This window comes from Hemitrygon akajei, chromosome 6 (assembly GCF_048418815.1).
Source record: "Hemitrygon akajei chromosome 6, sHemAka1.3, whole genome shotgun sequence".
NCBI lineage: Eukaryota > Metazoa > Chordata > Chondrichthyes > Myliobatiformes > Dasyatidae > Hemitrygon > Hemitrygon akajei.
The window spans coordinates 34,802,700-34,825,602 of record NC_133129.1 but is presented as its reverse complement, the minus strand read 5'-3'; the positions used below and the strand labels follow the sequence as shown (position 1 = coordinate 34,825,602).

General features: G+C 40.6%; 1 protein-coding gene across 17 annotated transcripts in view; it reads right to left on the bottom strand.

The window, feature by feature from the left end:
• The window catches only part of LOC140728939 (teneurin-3), a 2,305,574-nt gene that overhangs the window by 128,891 nt on the left and 2,153,780 nt on the right, over nt 1-22,903 (bottom strand). For all 17 annotated transcript variants that reach the window (XM_073048051.1, XM_073048055.1, XM_073048053.1 and 14 more), the window contains one exon: nt 16,322-16,507. In XM_073048051.1, the coding sequence (XP_072904152.1) occupies nt 16,322-16,507 (186 nt within the window). The remainder of the gene's footprint in view (nt 1-16,321; nt 16,508-22,903) is intronic.

Here is a 22,903-nt window from a genome sequence, read left to right as displayed (position 1 = left end):
GTGATTTCACTGTGAAACTGACAGCAACATCTGGCACCTGCACATATGTGAACACCAAAATCCAGAAGCTGCTGTCAATGATACCTTGCTTCTCTACGGGGTGCCCGGCTACAACCTCCGCAGTGAAGTCGGTGCTATCGGATGGGAATACAAAAGGAGGATGGCAAGAGAATTCCCTTTCAGAGGTCACAACCAAACATGAAGTCATCTTCACTTCCTAGAATTCAGCCTTTTTCTTTTTAGGTGCAATAAAATAATGGGTCTCCCGTTATTTGTGTCACCTCTGTTTCAATGTCAAAGAAGGCATTTTTGACTGGTCACTGTCCAGTCATTTGGCAAGTATCTAACAGAAAGCTGAAATATAAATGAGCATGATTTTAAGCATCATGGACTCTCCATCACTGCAGAAACCATCCAATTTTCTTTATATTCCTTTATCAGGCAGCATTCCAGAAGTTAATGGCAGTGTTGAAAATATAGGCGAGGCTATTTTTTTTTAAATCACTGGATAATTCAGAGGTACATATTAGTGAATGGGTCAGATGTGAATTTTACTTGGCAGTTTATTCATTTTGGTCAAAATTCAAGTGAAGAATGTGGATATATACAACACTGGATGGTTTAGCAGAGTCATGGTTAGCGTGACACTATCACAACTCGGGGCGTTCTGCAGTGTGGCGTTCAATTCCAATGCTGTTGGTAAGGAGTTTGCAAGTTCATCCCCTAAACCGCGTGGGTTTCCTCTGGGTGAACCAGTCAGGCGGTTTATTGATCATTGTAGATTGCCCTGTGATTAGGCTAGCGTTGAATAGGTGAGTTGCTGAAGAACCTGCTCTGTACTGTATATCAAAAAAAAACTCATTTAAAAGAAAATTAGTTTCCATTTCTAATTTCAGTTCCCATATTTCTAACTTGATATTCTATTAGCAGTAATATTCGATGCACCCTTTTGAAGCTTCTCTGCATTAACTGTTTCCTTTTTAGATCACAGTATCCAAGTGCCTCAAATCTTGTTTCAAAAGCTCTGCATTTTCCACTTCAGAATGGTTGAGTGATTGTTCTCTGTGCCCCTTCCATTGTCTTGTGGATTCCGCCAGCGAATACAATTGAGGAGAATTTCAACTCGGATTTTTACCCTTGCGATTATCAGAGATTATTTTGCCTTTATATATGCGCAAGATCTGAAAGCCAGCCTCAAGTTAATTATCATCCTGAATAGCCAGTAAAGACTCTTCATTAACAATTAACCTCACTTTTACAGCAATCTTTGCAATGAATAGCAACCACCGTCATTAATGTTCTATTAAGGAAAGAGACAGAACTCATCATCAGGCCCAGATTATTCACAGTCAGATATTAATAGGTATGATGAAATGATAATAATGTGCAAGTGGGTATACATTAGCTATGTTCAGTTCAATCTCCAAACCCTAGATCTGACTAAATTGCTCAACCACTATTTCCTCATTATTCAATTGTCATTTATCACGCAATTCATAGAAACAGATACGTTTGTAATTAATGATTCTTTTTCGGCAAATATTGTCAGCTGAAAATTATCAGCTAATCTCATTTGACACATTTTCAAGTTCATCTCTAAAGTATACATGCTTATACTCTGCAGTTCCTCTCTTAAGTACTTGTGTTTATACTTTGTATTAACATTCTGATGAATAGGGTTCAGGTTTTTTAAGTTTTAATAGACAAAGTGTGAAAAGATAACTGAAAGACACATCTAGAAAATTATTTATTTTGTTACACTAATAAAATTCCACACTGGCAATAAATGTCACAGAGTCATGCAATCTGCAATCTCTATTTAAGGACCCATTTACCCTAACCCTGCACTGATTTTATGTTAATCTCACTTTCCCATTAAATCCCCCCGCAAGATTCTGTTACACACCCACACCAGGGCAGCCGACAGCACCCAAACAATTTACTACCCCCCACCCCCACATCCACAGGACGCAGTGGGAATTTACATTTCAGTTTATTTTGGTCATGCAAACACCGGTCAATCCTATTTGTATTTGCACCTTGGCCTGAGAGGAACGATGTATCATTTAGCTGTATACATGGATATAGATGAATGACAATAAACTTGTTTGTCAGACCTGTAGGTCAGTGGTGGAAAAGAGGTGAGAAAAACTTAAAGAGTAAAATTGCAAACTGGAATAACCCTGGAAACAAAAAGTGTTTGCATTTACACTAAAGATTTTGATAATCAAATTAAAGTCTGAATATGCTCTGTAAATGTAAATATCACAGCTTCCAATTTAGTTCTATTTTATACAGACCAAATGTTCATGCATCTTGGGAATCTTCCGACTAACAGAAAACACAATTCATGTTCTCAATAAATATTTATTTATTTATGACTATTTTTGTTTTCCTCTTTTTTGAATTTGCACGATTTAAGACAGGGGTTTATAGATTCTTGATTAGTCAGGGCATGAAGGGTTACGGGGAGAAAGCAAGAGATTGGGGCTGAGAGGGAAATGGATCAGCCATGATGAAATGGCGGGGCAAACTCTATGGGCCAAATGGCCTAATTCTGCTCCTATGTCTTATAGTCTAATTTATTGTCTTTTGTACATTGGTCGTTTGTCTGTCTTTGTGTGTCATTTCTTATTGATTCTTTTGTGATTCTTTGTATTTATTGTGAATATCAGGGTAGTAAATAGTAACATATATGTACTTTGACACTAAATTTACTTTGATTTTGACTTTGACATATCAGAAGCCTCCAAACTGAAAAATGAAAGAGCACTTTAGCTCAGAACCATGTATGGCAACTTATCTGAATCCTGTTATCGCTGTCCCATTGCCAGTTTAGTTTTGGTTGTTGAAGATTACTATTTTGTTTCTGTCATTAACAGAAGCACCAATAATTAAATGCACTGCGGCAGATACTGCAATAAATAACAGATTCTGCAACATGAAAGACACTAACATGTAATGAGATACTAAAACCTGTGACAGAAACAGTTATATGACAGACACTGGAATATTCTATAATCTGGACTAACAAATAGGCATTTGGCCCACTGACCCCAGTCTATCCAATCTAATTCCGCTTCTCTCTCTACAGTTGTAGATTATAATATATTCAAGATCCCCCTAAGCAGGATGAGAGCATTTGTCTTTCCCACTTTCCATGAGTTACTGATCATTTCCATCCTGATAAAAAATGTTCCTCAATACCTCCATTATTTTCTCTGCCCGAAAGTTATTGATCTTGCATTCTGTCTGAGGCACATCATTTTATGCACCCCCATAAATGGCTCTTTAGTCCAATTGTTGTTTATAGTCCACATGGGCTTATTCCCCTCTCATCAAATTCCCCTCATTTCTCCTTCATAGAATCTCATTTTCCTTCAAAGGCATTTATGTAGACTGTTAGGGCATATTCTAGGGGTATGAAATATCGCAAATATTAATTTCAACAGCAACCAGTTTTCAGATATGAATATAGATTGCAGATTAAGTTTAAAATGCAGCTCAGAACAATGTGATTGATGGCAAACCGAGAAGCATTCCCCTGAACTGAGATGTCTGCATATGCATGAATGCATCTCAGAGACAACAGTGATTAATATTCACTGGTGTGAAGATCGAGGTGTTTGAAAATAATATGTAATTCAAAGGAAGCATTGTGGATACAATGTAATCATAAAATTGCCCTGCTGCCACCTTTGATCTTAAGCATATAAAAATGTCAGGCAATATTGGATCAGGCAGCCTGTTTTCAGTGTGTCTCCTGTATGATGTCTGCTCATGTGCTGAATACACCAGCTTCAGTATCTCCTGGTGACTTCAATCACAGTCTCAATACAGACTGTCTAAACTACTCCAAGTGGTACAAAGCTCCTGGTTTTCGCCATTAATCCGTGTTACAGGGACAGTAACGTTAGTAAATGTAAAAGGGGAGCTGATCAGTTTGGAATCCATGGTCATGGCTAGCAACTTACCAAGCTTCAAAATGTGCCACTACCCAAGGAATGGTGCAAAAAGTTGTTTAACAGGGAACATAAAGCATGAAAATTAGGAAGTCGCATTTATTAAAATAACATTACCAATGTATTGTTTTAAATATATAACCTGCAAAGTGGGTTAACTCAAGACAGAACTTGTGGTTACAGCTGATTTTCACTGAAAATAGTGAATGGAAGTGAAACAATTTAGGATTATGAGGCCCACTTGATCCATCTTGTTCATACATTCCCAGCCTTCAGTTGTTCGGCCCCAGGTCTTCAGTTTAAACGTCTTCTGAGGAAAGTTTGAGAAAACTAGGGATTTCCTCTTTGGAGTGAAGGAGGATGAGTGGTGACTTGATAGAGATGTGTAAGATTTTAGGAGGCACAGATGGATTAGATAACAAGCAACTTTTTCCCAGGCCAGCAACCTTAACATTCTTTTAAGGTGCGTGCATGGAAGTTCAAAGGAAATGTCAGCGGTGTTTTTCTTCATAAAGAGAAAGGTAGTTGCCTGGAATGCACTGCCAGGTTTGGTCGCTGAGGCTGACACAACAGGGGCATTTAAGAGACTTTTAGATAGGCACATGATGCAAGAAAAATGGGCAGTTATGGGCTGTGTAAGAGGGAAGGGAATAGATTTATATAGGTCAGCAGAAAGTTCCAGGCTGAACTGGTCTCTACTGTTCAAAGTTCTATGTTATCTTATTCCATCTTCCTGTAATTTCCCATGAAATTCCACAATGTCATTTCCCTGTTAAACAATGTTCCTCCCCACTTATGATAAACATCTCCATGTTTCTAAAATGTCTTATGCTTCAACTTACCCAGCATTTATCAAGTAACAATGCAAGGTTAATACTAAAAGACCTCCTAGTTCTTCAACTCATTAAAATTATTGCTTTATCCCTCTGTAGGTCCAAGGCCTTACAAAGAATTGCGAGGACTGCTGAGCGGATCGTTGGGGTCGCTCTTCCACCCATTAGAAATACTTAACAGCTTCTTCCCCCAGGCCGTGAGACTACTGAACTCCCTGCCACATCCAAGTTTCATCCCGTATGAAGCACCAGTAGTTTTATACTGTTTACTTTTTAACTTTTGTCTTAAATGCACCTTTTTATTTGTTAATTTACTAGTGGTAATATTACTTTAATGTATATATTCTGTGTGTGAGTTATAAGTACTGTGTTGTGTACCTTGGTCTGGGGGAGCATTGTTTAGTTGGCGGCATATAGGTGTGCAGTTGAATGACAATAAACTGAACTTCACCATGTATGAAACACCGGAAGCATTATACTGTTTACTTTTTAACTTGTGTCGTAAATGCAGTTATAATTTGCTAATTTATTTATGTTAATATTACTTTGTGTGTTGTGTGTGAGCATACTGGAGGAACATTGTTTCGTTTGGCGGTGTAAATGTATCTGGCTGAAATAACAAAAGTGCTAGCATATATTACCCATTCCTAAATGCGCCCAAAATTAATACCTCGCTCGTATGTATCAGAGAATAGCTAAAACCTAAGCACATTCACGGCCAGACCAGATAAGGATTTTCTTTCTTCTTGTACATCAGTAAATCTGATTGGCTGCAACAAATAGCTGGTGGCCACTGTTTTTAACCATCAGTTGTTTGAAATCCTTCAGATAATCCTATTTAAAATTTTCTGTTCAAGGAAAAAAATGCTGCTTTTGAGCCTTTCTTAATGAATATAAGCTATCTCTACTCTGCTCATGGACTGCTGGGTCCACTCTCATCAGAGAAGAGGCAATATAGCATCCACTCCATCAAACTCAAAAAGTTACTTGTCCCAAGCAGTAACGCTGATCAACACCTCCACCCACTAACCCACCCCTCTGCATCCCCAACCACCACTACTTTATCATTTCCTGTTAGCGATCTTACTGTATGAAAGTCTTTGGCACATATGTATAGCTAGGGTGCCGAAGACTTTTGCACAGCACTGTAGCAATTTTGCTGCCACAAGTAACAAAAATTTCATGACATGTGTGAGTGATGATAAACCTAATTCTGATATGGGTTTCCATTGCAAACTGAGAATGGGCAGCGGGCGGGGAGAGGGGAATCATGGTTGGGAAAAGGGGAAGGAAGAGGAACGGAGGAAGAGGGAGCACCAGAAAGATATTCTGTAATGATCAAAAAACCAGTTGTTTGGAATCAAGTGACCTTGCCTGGTGTCATACGGCCGGGTGTGTCTGCACCTTCGCCCCATGCGTTGTTCTGCTGTGTTCCACCCTTGCTGCTCCTAACATCCTTTAGCTCCTCCCAAGACTTTTGCACAGCACTCCATGTACAGACACTCCTGCCTTGCATAACTTAATGGACATACAATCAATCTAAGTATATAAGCTATCTTATGCATTTATATTTTTTTTATTATTGTGCTTTTTATTCTATTGTGTTTCTTTTTGTCTTGCATCAGATCGGTAGTAACAGTTATTTCATTCATCTTTACATCTGTGTACTGAAAATGACATTAAACAATCCTGAATACTCTCATGTCTTATGCTTATTCTAATAGCAAAGCTTCCAAAGCCAGCAATATTGCCTCAGATTCAAAGGCTCTTTGTTCTATATTCACGGCTCAGTGTAGAATCCCTGCAAATGAGGAAGGGCAATCAGCCTGTCTTAACTCACTCGCCCTGAACTCCCCATCATAGCTGCATTGAATTGACTTCAAATATTCAGGGAATTCCCTTCTGCTGCTGCTTTTCCCATCCATTTTTCCTTCTAAGCAAGTGAGCCAATCTACCACCCTCACTCCCCACTCTATGCCTTAGTATCCTCTACATCATTCATTTCAAATTCTCCCAATCTGACATTGAGTTCATTGGCAACATCTCATCTCCAATTGATCAAATTTTACACTTCCATTCTTACATCTGAATTCTTTAAAGATCCTGTCCATTCCCAAGCCTGCAGCTTCCTCTGATCCTGTCTTGGATAATAAACTAAATCTTTAATTTAAAAAAATATCAAAGTTCAAGCCTATAACACACAGCAACCTTCTGCAGGCATTAATGCTTTCCTTCCAGTTGATTGCCATAGGGAAGGAGATACTGGCAGAATTTCTTGCAATTTCTCACTTTGGTGAAATTACTTGTGGGATCTCTGGTCACGCTGGAAAAGTTTCCTCCACTGATAGTGAAACTTATGCTGACTTGCAATGTTCCCCTCTGATGGGAGCAATGTTCACATTAAATTGAGGTATACAACGAGGTTCAGAAAGAGGTCCCCATTAGTGGAGTCCTGTTTCATTGCTATTGTATACTAAGTATCACACTCAGACTAAAGTGCTTTCTAAAGTGAGAAGTGAAATGAGGCGGACACAGGCTCATGCCGATAAGTACTTTGCAGGATGGAACATAAACTGCAGCAAATACTGCTATCTTTTTAGTGCTCAGAGTGTAGAAGAAATTGAGATGTTTAAACACTGTTAAACTTTTGCTCCCAAGTGCCACATGGGGATTAATTAATAAACACAAGACTAACATTTATCTACAGTTATGGCTTGGTATTTAACAATCATTTTTATATGCACGCGTACACGTGCAAGTCTAAATATTAATTCTAGTCAGGGCCAAATTCCTCCTGCAGATTAACAATTAAAGAGTCACAGTTTGTATCGCACAGCATGAATGAAATGCTCCAGGCAAACAATGCAAACAGATGGTATCAACCAGCCATGTTTGAAGTTAAAAACTTTTATTTTAGAGTTTCGTTGACAGGCCAGAACAGAAATCCATAGCACTCATGCAAATTGACCAATTTACATGAGGAATTAGACTAAGGTAAGTTGTCATTCAGGCAGCAAAAGTAGCACCATAGTGGAGCAGGCATCAGCTTTCGTTCAGTCAATTAGGCCAAATCACTGTGATTGATATTGACAGAATTCCCCACAACCCCCGCACCATGACTGAAATTCCCTTTCCGTTAGGTATCAGCATTGGGGGGAGGGAGACACGGGATGAGGAAGCAGCAAGAACATGACAAGCTGCAGTTCTTGTCGACGTCTGCTTCCTACACATCCTCAAGGGTATGTCCTAAAGACTTCTGCTTGAAACAGGATGATCTGTCATCCCAGAAAAATACACATTGATGGCTTTGTTTCTGCGGTTGGGACGGATCTGAGCACTGTATGATGATGATTGATTAGATTTGTCATACATACGTTCGAAACATACAGTGAGATGCGTAGTTTGTATCAATGTCCAACACAGTCTGGAGATGTGCTGGGGGCAGCCCACGAGTGTGGCATGCTACTGGTGTCAGCTTAGCATGCCCATAACTTAGTAACCCTAACCTGTACCTCTTTGGAACCTGAGAGGTAATCAGAACAGCCAGAGGAAACCCATGGGGTCACGTGAAAAACATGCAAACTCCTTACAGACAGTTGTGGGAAGTGAACTGGCTGATCATTACGCCGCCAAAGGTGTAACCACGCATCATGTTTTGTGTTTAACACTAAAGAGGGTATGAGGTTCACATTAAGAAATTATAATACTCTCTAACCTCCATCCCAAATTGAGTTGAAGGTTGAAATTCTGGTCCAAACTTCTGACCTCTCCCAATGTGCATCCCTCAGAAGCTCAGGCCCAAGCTCAGCAGTTTTCCCCACCAACGGAGACACAAACACCATCTCCGACAATTCCAGTTCTTCAGCTCAGGTATTGAACAGACTGGTCACAAAGGAGCTCCTTTATAATGAGGAAAATGGGTGCAAATCTGCAATCACTCTGAGGCCGTTTGCAAGTTTAATCCTCCATCCCATTTTCACCTCTGTCCTCTATGCTCTATCTACACTTTCCTATCCATTAACCTATACAAGTGTCTTTTTAATGTTGCCTCTATCAATTCTTCTGGCAGCTCACTCCTTCTGTGTGAAAACCTTTGCCCACAGATCACTTTAAATCTTTCCCCTCACCCCTGCCCTCTAGTTTCAGACTCCACTAACACAGGGGAAAAAGATAGATCACTGATCATCAACCATACCGGTTATATTTCTCTTAGCGCGTCCTGTGGCTAGGTTTTTTAGTACCTGTTTAACCGTTCCTTAATACCCATTTTGTTAATTCAACAGAATGTAACCTTGTCTCTGATGCCACAACAAATGAGCCAATGAACTCCATTCAGAGTTGACGATTTCATCAGAGTTGCTATCACTGCCCTTAGCATCCCGATGGTAATGCGATCCAAAATGGCTGACGTTTACCTATCCTAAACTGGATAGGGAATAGCTCTATTTTTTTCCAAACACAACTGAGAAAGGGGTTTGAGTGAGGTCAGCGAGAACAAATGGATGAGGGCACTTTGACTGGGCTGTTGAATGTTACATATGGAACCTTATCTTCACCACAGAAGTTGGAAAGTTACGGTGCAGTTGTATAGAATGCTGGTTCAGGTCGCACTTAGAGCACTGTGTTCAGTTTTGGTCACCTTGCTCTCGGTCAGGTATCAGTAAACTAGAAAGAGTGCAGCCAAGGCTCGAGACTGAGTTATAGGGGGAGAGACTGGACAGGCTAGGACTTTTTTCCTTGGAGTGTAAGAGACTGAAAAGTGATCTTAGAGGTATACAAAATCAATCAAGAGGAACATAGATAGGGTGAATGCACTTAGTCATTTTTCTCAGGCTGGATAATCAAGAACTAGACAGCATAGCTTTAAAGTGAAAGAGGAACGATTTAATTGGAACTTGAGGAGTTTTCTTTCTCTATACAGTGTGTTATGTATACAGAATGACCTGCCAGAGGAAGAGGTTGAAGTAGGTACAAAAACAACTTTTAAAAGATGTTTGAGCAAATATGTGGATTGGAGAGGTTTAGAAGGTTGTTGCCCAAATCTGGGCAAATGTAACCAGCTTGGATGGACCTCTTGGTCGATGTGCACCAGTTGGACATAAAAAGACTGTTTTCATGTTTTGAGACTCTATAAGCAGTTAATGCCATCAGGAAAGGGAGCACGGGGAAGGGACAAAACCTGGAATTAAAGGATGTCATTCACCCACCACTCTATGGCAGCTATGAGATGGTCCATATGGGCCTATCTGCTGTCAAGTAGAAATCCGTTCAGAAGCGAGTAACATTTATTCTTCACCTTTGTCTTGCATGGGTCAAATAATTTCGAAAGCAATCAATAATTCATGTCGAATTCAATAAAAAAATAAGGAGTTCAAGTTAACTGAGCAAGACGTGGATACCTCAGACAGATTACTGTTGGTAGAACAAATGTAATGGAAGAAAACTTCGCAGGGAACATTTTGTCATGGACCAGATGACTCAATCACACTGAAAGCCTCTGCCTAATAGAGTGATTTGTTGAATGAGGAAATGTGTCCAAACCATCATATCCCAATTAATAACCTTAACTACTTAGTTACATCCTCCTTGGTACCTTGACAGGAAACATTCAGATAACTGAGTACAAGCAAAGAAGAAAACTGAGGATTGACAATTAAATATAAATTAACTACACCTCCAGCAAATAATTTCGCATCATGAAGAATGCAATGCCTCTGAACATTTAATGGATCAATCACACCATTGGCTGTAGTTCTGACAAAGGAAACTGATCAGACTGTTAATAATCTAGTTCTCCCAATGCATTGAAACATCAAACTGAAAATAAAATCGCTTGAATTTTCTAACCCCTTCCTTCTCAATCCACCCACATTTCTGTGCAGAGCACAAAGGCATTTTAATTTCCCTGAGGCAAGTACCTGTCTGAATTGCCTAAATTAAGTCAATGTTATTCAATAGGCATGCCAGTGTTGAAGGCACTACATAGGAAATGAGCACCAAGATTAAAATTAGTACTGAAGCAAAATAATTTGTCTTTTACATATTTTGCTCATTTCTGCTCACACAGCTATAGAAAAGATGTCATTAAGCTGGAAAAGGTTCAGGATAGATTTATGAGGATTTTACTAGGACCGATGGGCTTGAGGTACAGCACAAAAGGCTGCATGTGTTTCATTTTCCCCCTGCAGCACCTGTGGCTGAGAGGTGACCTCATAGAGGTGTTTAATACCACGAGGGGCTTAGATAAAGTGGACTGCCAAAGCCTGTTCTCAGGGTATGGAAATCTAAACCCTGAGGATTTAGAGGTTAAGGTGAGAGTGGAAAGATTGAAAAGACCCCAGCACATCCTTGGGTGCACTGGTTGTTAACATAAATAGCATATTTCACTCTATTTTTCCAAAGCACATGTGATTAATAAATCTGAATCTCCATCAGTGAGTGGTGGGTATTTACTTATTTGTTATTTATTGAGATACAGTGCAGAATAGGCTTTTCCGGCCCTTTGAGCTAGCCATCCAGCAATTTAATCTGAGCCCAATCATGGGACAATTTACAACGACCAACTAACCTACCAGCTGGTACAACTTTGTACTGGAGGAAACCAGAGCACTCGGAGGAAACCCACATGGTCACACAAACCCCTTACAGGCAGTGATGGGAATTGAACCTGGGTTGCCAGTACTGTGCTGATGGTATATGGAGCAAGGTGGCAGAGGAAGCTATAGGCCTGGATACAATTACAATATTTGTAAGGTAGCTGTTCAGGTACATTGATAGTAAAGATTTCGATGGATACGGGCCAAACCCAGACAAAAGGGACCAACTCAGAATGAAATTCTGGTTATCATAAACAAGTTGGACAGAAGGGCCTGGTTCAATGCTGTATAACTCTATGGATAGATAGATAGATAGATAGATACTTTATTCATCCCCATGGGGAAATTCAACATTTTTTCCAATGTCCCATACACTTGTTGTAGCAAAAACTCATTACATACAATACTTAACTCAGTAATAATATGATATGCATCTAAATCACTAACTCAAAAAGCATTAATAATAGCTTTAAAAAAAAAAAAAAAAGTTCTTAAGTCCTGGCAGTTGAATTGTAAAGCCTAATGGCATTGGGGAGTATTGACCTCTTCATCCTGTCTGAGGAGCATTGCATCGACAGTAACCTGTCGCTGAAACTGCTTCTCTGTCTCTGGATGGTGCTATGTAGAGGATGTTCAGGGTTTTCCATAATTGACCGTAGCCTACTCAGCGCCCTTCGCTCAGCTACCGATGTTAAACTCTCCAGTACTTTGCCCACGACAGAGCCCGCCTTCCTTATCAGCTTATTAAGACGTGAGGCGTCCTTCTTCTTAATGCTTCCTCCCCAACACGCCACCACAAAGAAGAGGGCGCTCTCAACAACTGACCTATAGAACATCATCAGCATCTCACTGCAGACATTGAATGACGCCAACCTTCTAAGGAAGTACAGTCGACTCTGTGCCTTCCTGCACAAGGCATCTGTGTTGGCAGTCCAGTCTAGCTTCTCGTCCAACTGTACTCCCAGATACTTGTAGGTCTTAACCTGCTCCACACATTCTCCATTAATGATCACTGGCTCCATATGAGGCCTAGATCTCCTAAAGTCCACCACCATCTCCTTGGTCTTGGTGACATTGAGACGCAGGTAGTTTGGCTCTGTGAAAAAGGACACTGAGATGGTTGCTCAAACATCAAGGTTAACAAAGGACATTGCAATCACTAGAGACGATAGGTTGGGTAAGAGCACATTTGTACTCAGAGGGCATTTTAGGCAATTCACCTGATGGTAGCCAGAGAGCAACAGAAAAGCAAGAGAAAATATTCAGGAAATGCAGAAAACCATGGGCCATTTCAGGGCTCCCGCTGCCATCCAGCAACATCACTGCTGAACTTTACTCACTACTTTCCTGCCTCATCCACTACCCAAATCCTTTACTTCCTTTCGAGCAAAAAATCTACTGAACTCAACACTGAATCACTGAGCAATCACAACCTCCCAGGGCAAAAAAATACTGCAAAGATTCAAATTACGTTGGATCACACCAATGAAAAACTGATGGAACTGCTGTTTGTTTTATGAGTGAAATTACTGTTTTCATCCATTCTTTTAGTAACCTGAAAGTCTCAAGTCATCTAAACTGACCCAAAGGCTCCCTGTCACAATTACAACTTAGAGCAGTGCATTTCCTTTGGTGAATGGAATTCTATGACATTTTCATTTTTCACACAAAATCAATATAAGTGATCTTCTACAAACATTATATTGTGGTTACAAATTCTCCAAATAGTATTGACCATTGAATAAAGCATAAATTGATCCAAATTTGAGCCTCTATAAATTCCAGACATTGGCTGATCTTGTAGAATCGGTAGAGGGGCAGAAATGGTCAGCGTTTTGGTTTGAGACCTTGCAGCAGGAGCATTGATGGGGGGGGGGTTGCTGGTATAAAGAATTAGAGGAGGAGGGGTGAGGCACATGAATCCATCTGCCCATCATCCCTCACTCCATCTATCACCTTTCAGCCCCAGCTTCACCCTTCACTCCCACCCTTTTTTGTTGGCTACACTCCCCCTGCACCCAGGTTCTGACACACGGTCTCAATCCTAATCGTTGAATCCTTTCCCTCCACAGATGCTGAGTTCCTCCAAGCATTTTGTGTGCCTGCGTTGACTGAACACGGTCTTAAGATGGGCTTGTGGATCAGCAAGAGCAAATTCAATGTGGGAATCTGTGCTAGTAATTTGGAGTTGCGTACCTAATGTGCGCCTCTGTGGACATCAGAGGCAAACACCACCTGACTCAGGTGTGCACCCTTTTTTTCGCATCAAGTATCCTGGTGACAGCTACTTATACAGCTCAACAAGGAATGAGCGTAAGTATCTACTGAATAGGAGGGAGCCAGTTCCCACACAAACAGCAAGTATATAGAGCATTTTGAACAAATTAATACATCCAAAAGTGCTTCACATGAGCATTACGAGGCAAAGCCTAACATGATGTCTCATTAGGAGTGAACTGCAGAAGACTAAAGGGATGGTTAAAGGAGTAACTTTTAAGGAGCCTCTTAACCAAGGGAAGAAACAGGGAGGCATTGACAAAATTTAGAGATCTTGGTAAAATGGCAAGTTGGCTTATTGTGCCAAGGTACAGTGAAAAATCTGGCTTGTACAACGTTACATACAGATCGGTTCAGTGCACTGAGGTAGTACAAAATAAAAGAATAACAGTATGCAGAATAAAGTGTTCCAGTCACAGTACAAGTAGCCAAGATGCAAGGGCATAACAGGGTAGATCGTGAGGTCAAGAGTCCATCTTGTTGCACTAGGGGACCATTCCATGGTCTTATAATGGCGGGAAGTAGCAGGTGAGCTTGGTGGTAAGTGCTTATGGACCTTGATATCTTCTAACTGATGACAAGTGGACAAAGACAGAACGTCTGCGGTAGGGGGAGTCTTTAATTATGCTGGTTGCTTTACTGAGGCTGCAAGAAGTCCATGGAGATGAGGCTGGTTTCTGTGATCTCTGAGCTGCAGTAATCTGGTCACAGGCAGATTAGCTGCCATACTAAGCTGCAGTGCATCTGGATAGGGTACTCTCGATGGTGCACTGATAAATACTCGTGAGGGTCAAAGGAGACACGCCAAATTTCTTTAGCCTCTTGAGGAGATGAGATGGAGGCACTGGTGAGTTTTCTTGGCCGTGGAGTCAACGTGGCTGGTAAATGAAGCTCATTTTGGCCAATGAAGCAATTGTGATTAAATTCAGGTACATGCAAGTGACCAGAATCAAAGGAGAAAAGCGCTATGAGAAGGCCATTACTGGATCAGATACTCTGCAGGCATTTTAGAATTGAGATATTGCTTAACTGAGTGCCACTGTAAACCAGGAAAATAAGCACTGACACATCAGACTGAACAAAAGATAGGACATGGGGTGAACCATTTTGGATAGCCACAAGTTTATGCAGGGTGGGAGAGAGAAGAGGGTAAGCAAGGAGTGGACATTTTAGGCAGATGAAGCATTTGTGCTGGGATGCCATTGTAAATATAATGGCTCTATGAAGATGCAATGTGGGGAAATGGTCGGGTATACTCTACCTTAACAACCTGAAGCAGTAAGGGCAGAATGCAGTAAATCATAATGTACTGGGACCCTGTTGCTTGGGGTAGTAGTAATCAGTGTCACACAGAGAAGATAATTCAGGGCTTTCACACTCAAAGTCTAAAATTAGATAATAATGCACGAGTGTGGATGTTGCTTCAAATCTGACAGACTTGCTGGGTTAAAACGCTAAAAGGAGAGATTTAATCAACTTCAGTGAAGCTTCCAATCACATTTCTCTGTCATTCTTTGTAAAGTCTTTCAGTTATTCACACACCTAGGCAGGACTGAATTTGAAGAGACTGGTACGAGTTGAAGACAAAAGAATCCCAGTGCTAGCTTCTCAGGAAATAACCTTTTCTAAAGGTCATGGTGACAATAGAGATGATTTTTAGCATTTTGACAAAATTGTTCAAACTTTCTTTCTTTGAATTGGCTCAGAATAACCTGTAAACCCTCACAGTTTTCATTTCTTTTTGTTTTATTTCTCACTTAAGTTACTTGATCAATGTTAAATTTCTGGCTTAAAATAGAATTATGAATACCACACTGGGACTCTGGAAACAAATACTGCAAAAGTGAGGGAAAAAGACAGCAGAGTCTTGATATACCATGACTTGCAAGTGGAGGAATGATTAAGAATCTGAAGTGCCAAGACTTTGGTACTCGGGGTTTTCAACTTCAGGGCCATTCCCCATTGACCTCCAACCCTGTTGGAATACCTTGGTTTACTTCAGGTACAGCTCACGGCACCTTGTCTCCCAAAATTATCCTGGCATAACTGCCTGTAATTACTATACTTCACCAATACTCTGCCTTTGATTAGACTCTACATTCTGGCTTCTGTTCAACGCTGGAGCACAGAGCATATGACTTCAAACTGAACAGTTGCCTTGATTTGGCTTGTCCAGAAAATGTGTCAGCCTATTTCAATCTCTGGAATAACCAAAAGAAATCTTTTATAGTTTTAAAGTTGATTTGCTACTAATTTTGATTTGATCTCCTGACTTATTTTCTAAACTTTGCCTTAGCGTGGGTCTTCTGTGCATGGGTGAACATTTTTAATTACCACGGTTGAGATCAGCTGCCAGATGTGCTTATCTCCTGACTTCAATACAATTACACCTGGCAATCAATGCTCTTGCACATGCTTCTTGTTGGTGTCCAGAAAAATATTTACCAAAGAGAGAGTCATAGTGAATTACTTATTTGTGGCTGTGATGATTTTTCCATCGAAATAAGAAGCAGATTAAATGTCACACACCTGAATACAATGCACTCCCCAAGCCCAATGACACTTGAGTATGTGAATGAGGAACAGGCCTCCCCATTATAATGCCATGGTCAGCCTTGCAACACAAGACAGCATAAATCAAACAAAGGCTTACCTATCGTGCAGTGTTCACCATTCCAGCCCTGATTGCATTCACACTTGCCATCCTTGCAGGTTCCGTGCTCCAAGCAGCGAGGATGGCACGCCCTCTGGTCACACGCAGCCCCCGTCCAACCTTCCTCGCAGCGACAGGCTCCCGCGAGGCACACGCCGTGTGTTCCACACACCACGGGACAGATTTCTGTGGAACACACAGTCAGTCAGTGCTTGTTCGCATTTCGGAGCTGTACAAGTAATTCCTTTGTCAACATGATGATGAGAGCACTTCCCAAAAGTGGGCTTTCAATAATTTACCATTCAAGCAAAATGGAATGTCAATCTGTAGAGATAAACAAAAAATCTACATGCCATATTCATCTGTCAAAAGCACCCTTTTATTTCACTGTAAAAATGTGGCTGTTTCAGAATGAGAATCTAAAAGAAAGTAGCAAAGCTGCTGGAGGAGCTCAGTGGGTCAAATAGCTTGTGTGGAGGCATTGCAATACTACCATTCCACCTCTGCCACAGATGATGCTTGACCCATTCAGGTCCTTCAGCAGTTTGTTTTTCTTGCTCCAGATTCCAGCGTGTGTGGACTCTTGTTATAAAAAAAAGAAAAGAGCAGGAATAGGCCACTCAGCCCCTCAAGTATGATTTTCCATTCAATTTGATGATGGCTAATTTGCCCAGGTTTCATCTCTTCAGTATCAGTTCCCTTTAGCATTCGTTTCCTTGATCTTTCGAAAAGCCCTGACAATAGTGTTACAGGGAGCATAAAGGGAGTGTAATAGCTACAGTTGATAGAATTGCTCTTCAGAAGATGTTGTCAAGCAGACTGAAATGGGAGATGCCAGTGTCTACAAACCAGCATCATTATAAGAAAGAAGTCTTTGGGAGTATTTCAGTCATCTGGTTTTCACAGAATGATGGGTCCACTGAATGTGACCAGGGTGTAGTGGAAAGGTCTTCTACCCGGCACGAGATTTTAAACTAGAGTTGAGAATTAATGTAGAAGAAATTGGTGAGGACTGAGTTGGAGCACAGTGTGATTTGATGGAAGTACACAATATTGGCGTACATGCAAGCAGACATTTTCCTCTGCGGTTGGGTGAGATTATCATAAGTTAATGGTGAAAGGTGAAATGTTTAAGAGGAACATCTTCACTGAGAGGCTGCTGAGAGTGCAGTGCTGCCAGCCGAAGTGGTGCATGCAAGTTTGATTTCAATATTTAAGAGTAGTTTAGATAAGTACATGGATGGGAGGGATATGGAGGGCTTTGGCCCAGGTGCAGATTGACAAGACTTTGCAGAATAATAGTTCAGCATGGACTAAATATAGAAACCTACAGTGCAATACAGGCCCTTCGGCCCACAAAGCTGTGCCGAACATGTCCTTACCCTAGAACGACCTGGGCTTGCCCATAGCCCTCTAGTTTTCTAAGCTCCATCTACCTATCCAGGAGTCTCTTAAAAGACCCTATCGTTTCTGCCTCTACCGCCACCGGCAGCCCATTCCACGCACTCACCACTCTCTGTGTAAAAAACTTACCCCTGACATCTCCTCTGTACCTACTCCCCAGCACCTTAAAACTATGCCCTCTCATGCTAGCCATTTCAGCCCTGGGAAAAAGCCTCCAGCTATCCACACGATCATTAACTTGTACACCTCTATCAGGTCACCTCTCATCCTCCATCGCTTCAAGGAGAAAAGGCCGAGTTCACTCAACCTATTCTCTTAAGGCATGCTCCCCAATCCAGGCAACATCCTTGTAAATCTCCTCTGCACCCTTTCTATGGTTTCCACGTCCTTCCTGTACTGAGGCGACTAGATGGGCCAAAGGGCCCATCTCTGTGCTGTAATGCCCTCTAACTCTATGGTGCCCTGCAAAGTAACCAATGGAAATTTCCTTAGTTTGCCATATAACTAACTAGCTCCAGCAGGTTGGATAAACTAGTTTGTAATATGTAGCAGTCAGGGGTGATAATGGAGTGATTATATAAAAAGAAAGAACACTTGGAAAAAAAACCCTGTCTCATTCTCTTATCACTGCAAACTACCATCAGAAAAATCTAGCCAGCGGTTTAGGGATTAGTCACAGCTTCATCAGCTGCTGTCTGCAGCGCTGAGGGAACATGCTATCTGATTATGCTCTTTCCAAGGATCCCTTTACATAAATATAAAATACAGTATATATATATGTCCCTTTCTTCCGAATGAAGTTTGCAATTAAAGAACCTTAGACAGGCTGATTAACCTCAGTACTTCAAAATATTAACTCAGCTTTGCGAGCAAAAGTTTTTTTCCCTATATAACCTGAGCCTTGTTTCTCCTGTGAATCAATCTAATCAATTTTTCATTAGCACCAAGGTGTTTATCAGCCTTTAACACACCACCTTGAAGCACAGTTGTGTCAATCTTCACTACAAACTTATTAATTTAAGTTCAATTAATTGAAGAGAAATTGTGCAGCTAATTAATAGCCATTCTTCTGAGCAAAGATCAAATAATGTTTTGGCAGACTCAAATTCACTGTGGAATGCTGGACTCCAAGCTGAGCTCCTGTTGGAGCTGGTCTGTATCGAACTAGAAGACTCAAATAGACACTCATTGGCTGAAATTCATAGAGCCCAATGAGAAATCTAACACCAAACTCACTCCTTTAATGCAAGGCAATTGTCTTCCCAGCCAAATAACTCTCTATCAACCCTTAAAATAGGAACGAAGATAACTGATCGTTCAATTGCTTCAGGATAATATATCCATTAACTTGTTCCTGTCACTGCTTTCCTCTCATTCTAAAGGAGCCTCATAATGAAGACGTTATTGGTGAAATGCCTGTCAATTAGTCAAGACTCCACAATTGTTTGCATCTAACAGTAGCTACATGCACTTATCCTCCTATTTTACAACCTTACTGTTGCATTAGTACTGAATATTGAGCTCAGTGACTGTTTCATTTCCCTCCTGATCAGCAAAATGTTTCCAGTGATTCCAACCTTAGGATTTAGCTAGTTCGGAGCCCTCGCGAGTGGCCATTCAGCCCATCAGGCTTATTATATCATTCAGGCTTTGCTTAGTTTTCATCTCAGTTGACTCAAGAACTGGTAGAAATGGGTTGTCACAAACAGGGTGGGTCAAAGTACCTTTTTCTGTGCAGTATGACTCTGTGATCTTTGCAAATTATCAATGATCAATATTACTCATTCCTTAATGACCTTTTATCTGCCTCAGACACCACCCCGACAAAGAACAGATCACAGTATACATTAGGGGCCTTTAAGGACGGAAGGGTTAGACTGATCTCAGAGTAAGTTAAAAGGTTGGCACTACATTGTGCTGAAGGTCCTGTACTGTGATGTAGTGGGGGGGGGGGGGGGGGGGGAGAAGAGAAGAGAGAGAGGAGGAGGAAGAGGAGGGGGGGAGAGAGGGAGGGAGAGGGAGAGGGAGAGAGAGAGGGAGAGAGAGAGAGAGAGAGAAAAGCTTTACTTATCACGTGTACATCAAAATATACAATGAAATGTGTCGCTTGCATCAAATCAAATTGTGCTGGGCTACCCGCAAGTGTCATGCATTCAGTGCCAATTTTGCATGCCCACAACTCACTAACACCAATCATATGTCTTTGGAACATGCGAGGAAATTGGAATATGCATATGACACACAACACTAAATTCACCTCAGGAGATGAATCCCAGAAAACAAATTCAAGCAAATCATATGATCTAAACTCAACCACCAACCATACAGATTGGCCCTACTAAGTAGTTTTGTCTTTGCTGGACGCATATAATTCAGAATGTTCCCAAAGTGAAATCAGACCTCTGAAGTACCATTTGCATCATAAAATCCCATCTACTTGCGAGAACAAAATGTACTGCAAATGAAGCGCTTAAATCCTGAAATTTGGTGATTCAACATAAAAATACATAAAATACCCTTGTGAGCAAGAACCACTTGAAGAACACCACAGCAACCACAGAAATCACGAATCATAATCATAATTCATGTTCAGAAGCTTTCCTTTCCAAGCTTCACTGCAAAAAGTGATATAAAAGATCTATAATTTATATGTTGTACGGAGGATTAACTCAATATGAAAATTCGTTCTTCATATGTTTAATTTCTGACTTTCAATCAAAACACCACTGAGGTTTCCCACAACTGATACCCCATTAAGTGCATTGGGATCAGCAAAACCTTTCTAAGCCCAGTAATTGGTTATTATACCTGTTTCCCTTCTCTTTTTCCTTTTCTATATCTGTATTTTAAAGCATGATATCTGACAAGACTTTAATGTGTGAAATGGATAATTTCATAATTCAGTTAATTTCTTTTTTTCTTCATGAAACCTCCAGCAGCAAGCATGACTACAAAGCTCCATGTTGCACTTGGGTGATGTTGAATTATACAGCGTGTGGAATAATGGCTACTGCTGTCATTGACGTGGCACTCAACAGCTGAAAGGGGCTTCTAATACTTTAAACCTGAGAACTGCTGAGAGGCCAAAGTGAGGGCATTTTGAAGTTCCATGCCAATGAGTGTACTGGAGGAGGACTTGAATGCTCAACCCTTTGTCACAGAGGTGAGAGTGAGAAAACCAACATAGCTCAACATCTTTAAGATCCGCCTCAATAGAAAATTTGAAGATACTGAACCAATAAAGAGTTTTAAAGAAATATTTCAAATCTAGGCACCACTGGCAAGGAAACCTCTGTTGCCCTTGAACTGAGTGGTGTGCTAATTGAAACAGAAAATCCTTAAAGGGTTCAAGTTATGAAACACCCACCACCCAGGACATAGCCTCTCCTCTTCTCATTGTTACCATCAGGAAGGAGGTACAGAAGCCTGAAGGCACACATTCAACAATTCAGGAACAGCTTCTTCCCCACTGTCATCCAATTTCTGAATGGATTTTGAACCCGTGAACAGTACCTCACTACTTTTTTTATTTCTAGTTTTTGCACTACTTATTTAATTTAACCATTATATATAAATATAAATATATATATATATATATATACATACACACACACACACACTGTAATTCACAGGTTTTTAAAAATCTCTGTTATCATGTATTGCTATGTACTGCTTCCACAAAGTTAACGAATATCATGACATACAGTATGCTGATAATATTAAACCTGATTCTGATTTTATGTAGTAGGTACTGATGGTCTCAAAATAAGGGGTAAACCCTACATGAACCATGCTACTCCTATGTTGGCACCAGAATGTGTGGCAATACTTGCGGGCTGCCCCCAGCACACACTCAGGTGTGTTGGTTGTTGATGCAAACAATGCATTTCACTGAACGTTTTGATGTACACATGACGAATAAACTTGAATCTTGATCTTGAACCTCTTTTCACTACTTACTTATTTACTATTTAATTTGAACTTGTAGTGATTTGTTATGCCTGCTGCCACAAAACTACAAATTTCAATTCTTACTGTCAATAACAATAAACCTAACTCTCATTCTGAACTGATAAGAAGTTTCTTCATTCAGATGGGGTATGTTGGAACTCTCCAGCCTGGAATGCTGTGCAGGTTCAGTTGTGGACTGCATTCAAATCCGGGATAAGTGGATATTAAAGGAATCAGAGAATATGGAGATAACGCTCGAAAAGCCATTAAGATGGATCAGCCATGACCTTGTTGAATAGCAATGAGTTTCCAGATGCCAGATAGCCTGATTATACTCCACATGTTCTTGCTTCAAAAATCAAGCTCATTGACACATTTGCTGCCACTTGTTTTCTTTTTTTGTTTTAGAGATACACCACAGCGACAGGCCCTTCTGGCCCAATTACACACGTGACCAATTTCCCTACTAGCCCATTTATCTTTGGAGTGTGGGAGGAAACCCATGCGAGCACTGGAAGAACAAACTCCTTACAGAGAGCGGCGGAAATCGCTGACACTGTAACCGCTACACTACCATGCAGACCAAACTTATAGCACAGAACAGGTAAAGGTAGTAGATTTACTGTTCCAAATTGGTGTTTTTTTTCGTCATTGACTACATTTTTAAAATCCAGATTATCAATCTCAATTTAACTGCCACGGTTGCCATTGTGGGATTTGAACTCAGTTTTCTGCATTACTAGTCTGGTAATTTTATCCATTGTACCATCACGCTGTTGTCTGCTCTTGCTTTGTCATCATCCACTGAAACTCAATGAAAGAAAGCTTCTTTGATGTAGAATTAAGAATAGCAGAAGAATACTTATCCATAATGTAACTTTGATAGGTTCTGTTGCACACAAAGACATGGAAACACTGATCATAAACTTTGTACGTTTAAAGAAACCTCAAAGTTTAAAGTTAATTTATTATCAAAGTACATATAAGTCACCATATACAACCCTGAGATTTTAGTTGCTTGCAGGCATTCACAGAATATATATGCGCCTAAGACTTTTGCACAGTTCTGTACAATTTTGGACCTTCACCGTAATGTAGTGGTTAGAGCAATCAGGATTGGATTCCTGTGAGTTCGCACATACAGCACTTATAAAAAGCATTCACTCCCCCCCTTGGAATTTTCAGGCTTTATTGCTTTGCAGCATTGAATCACAGCGGATTTAATTT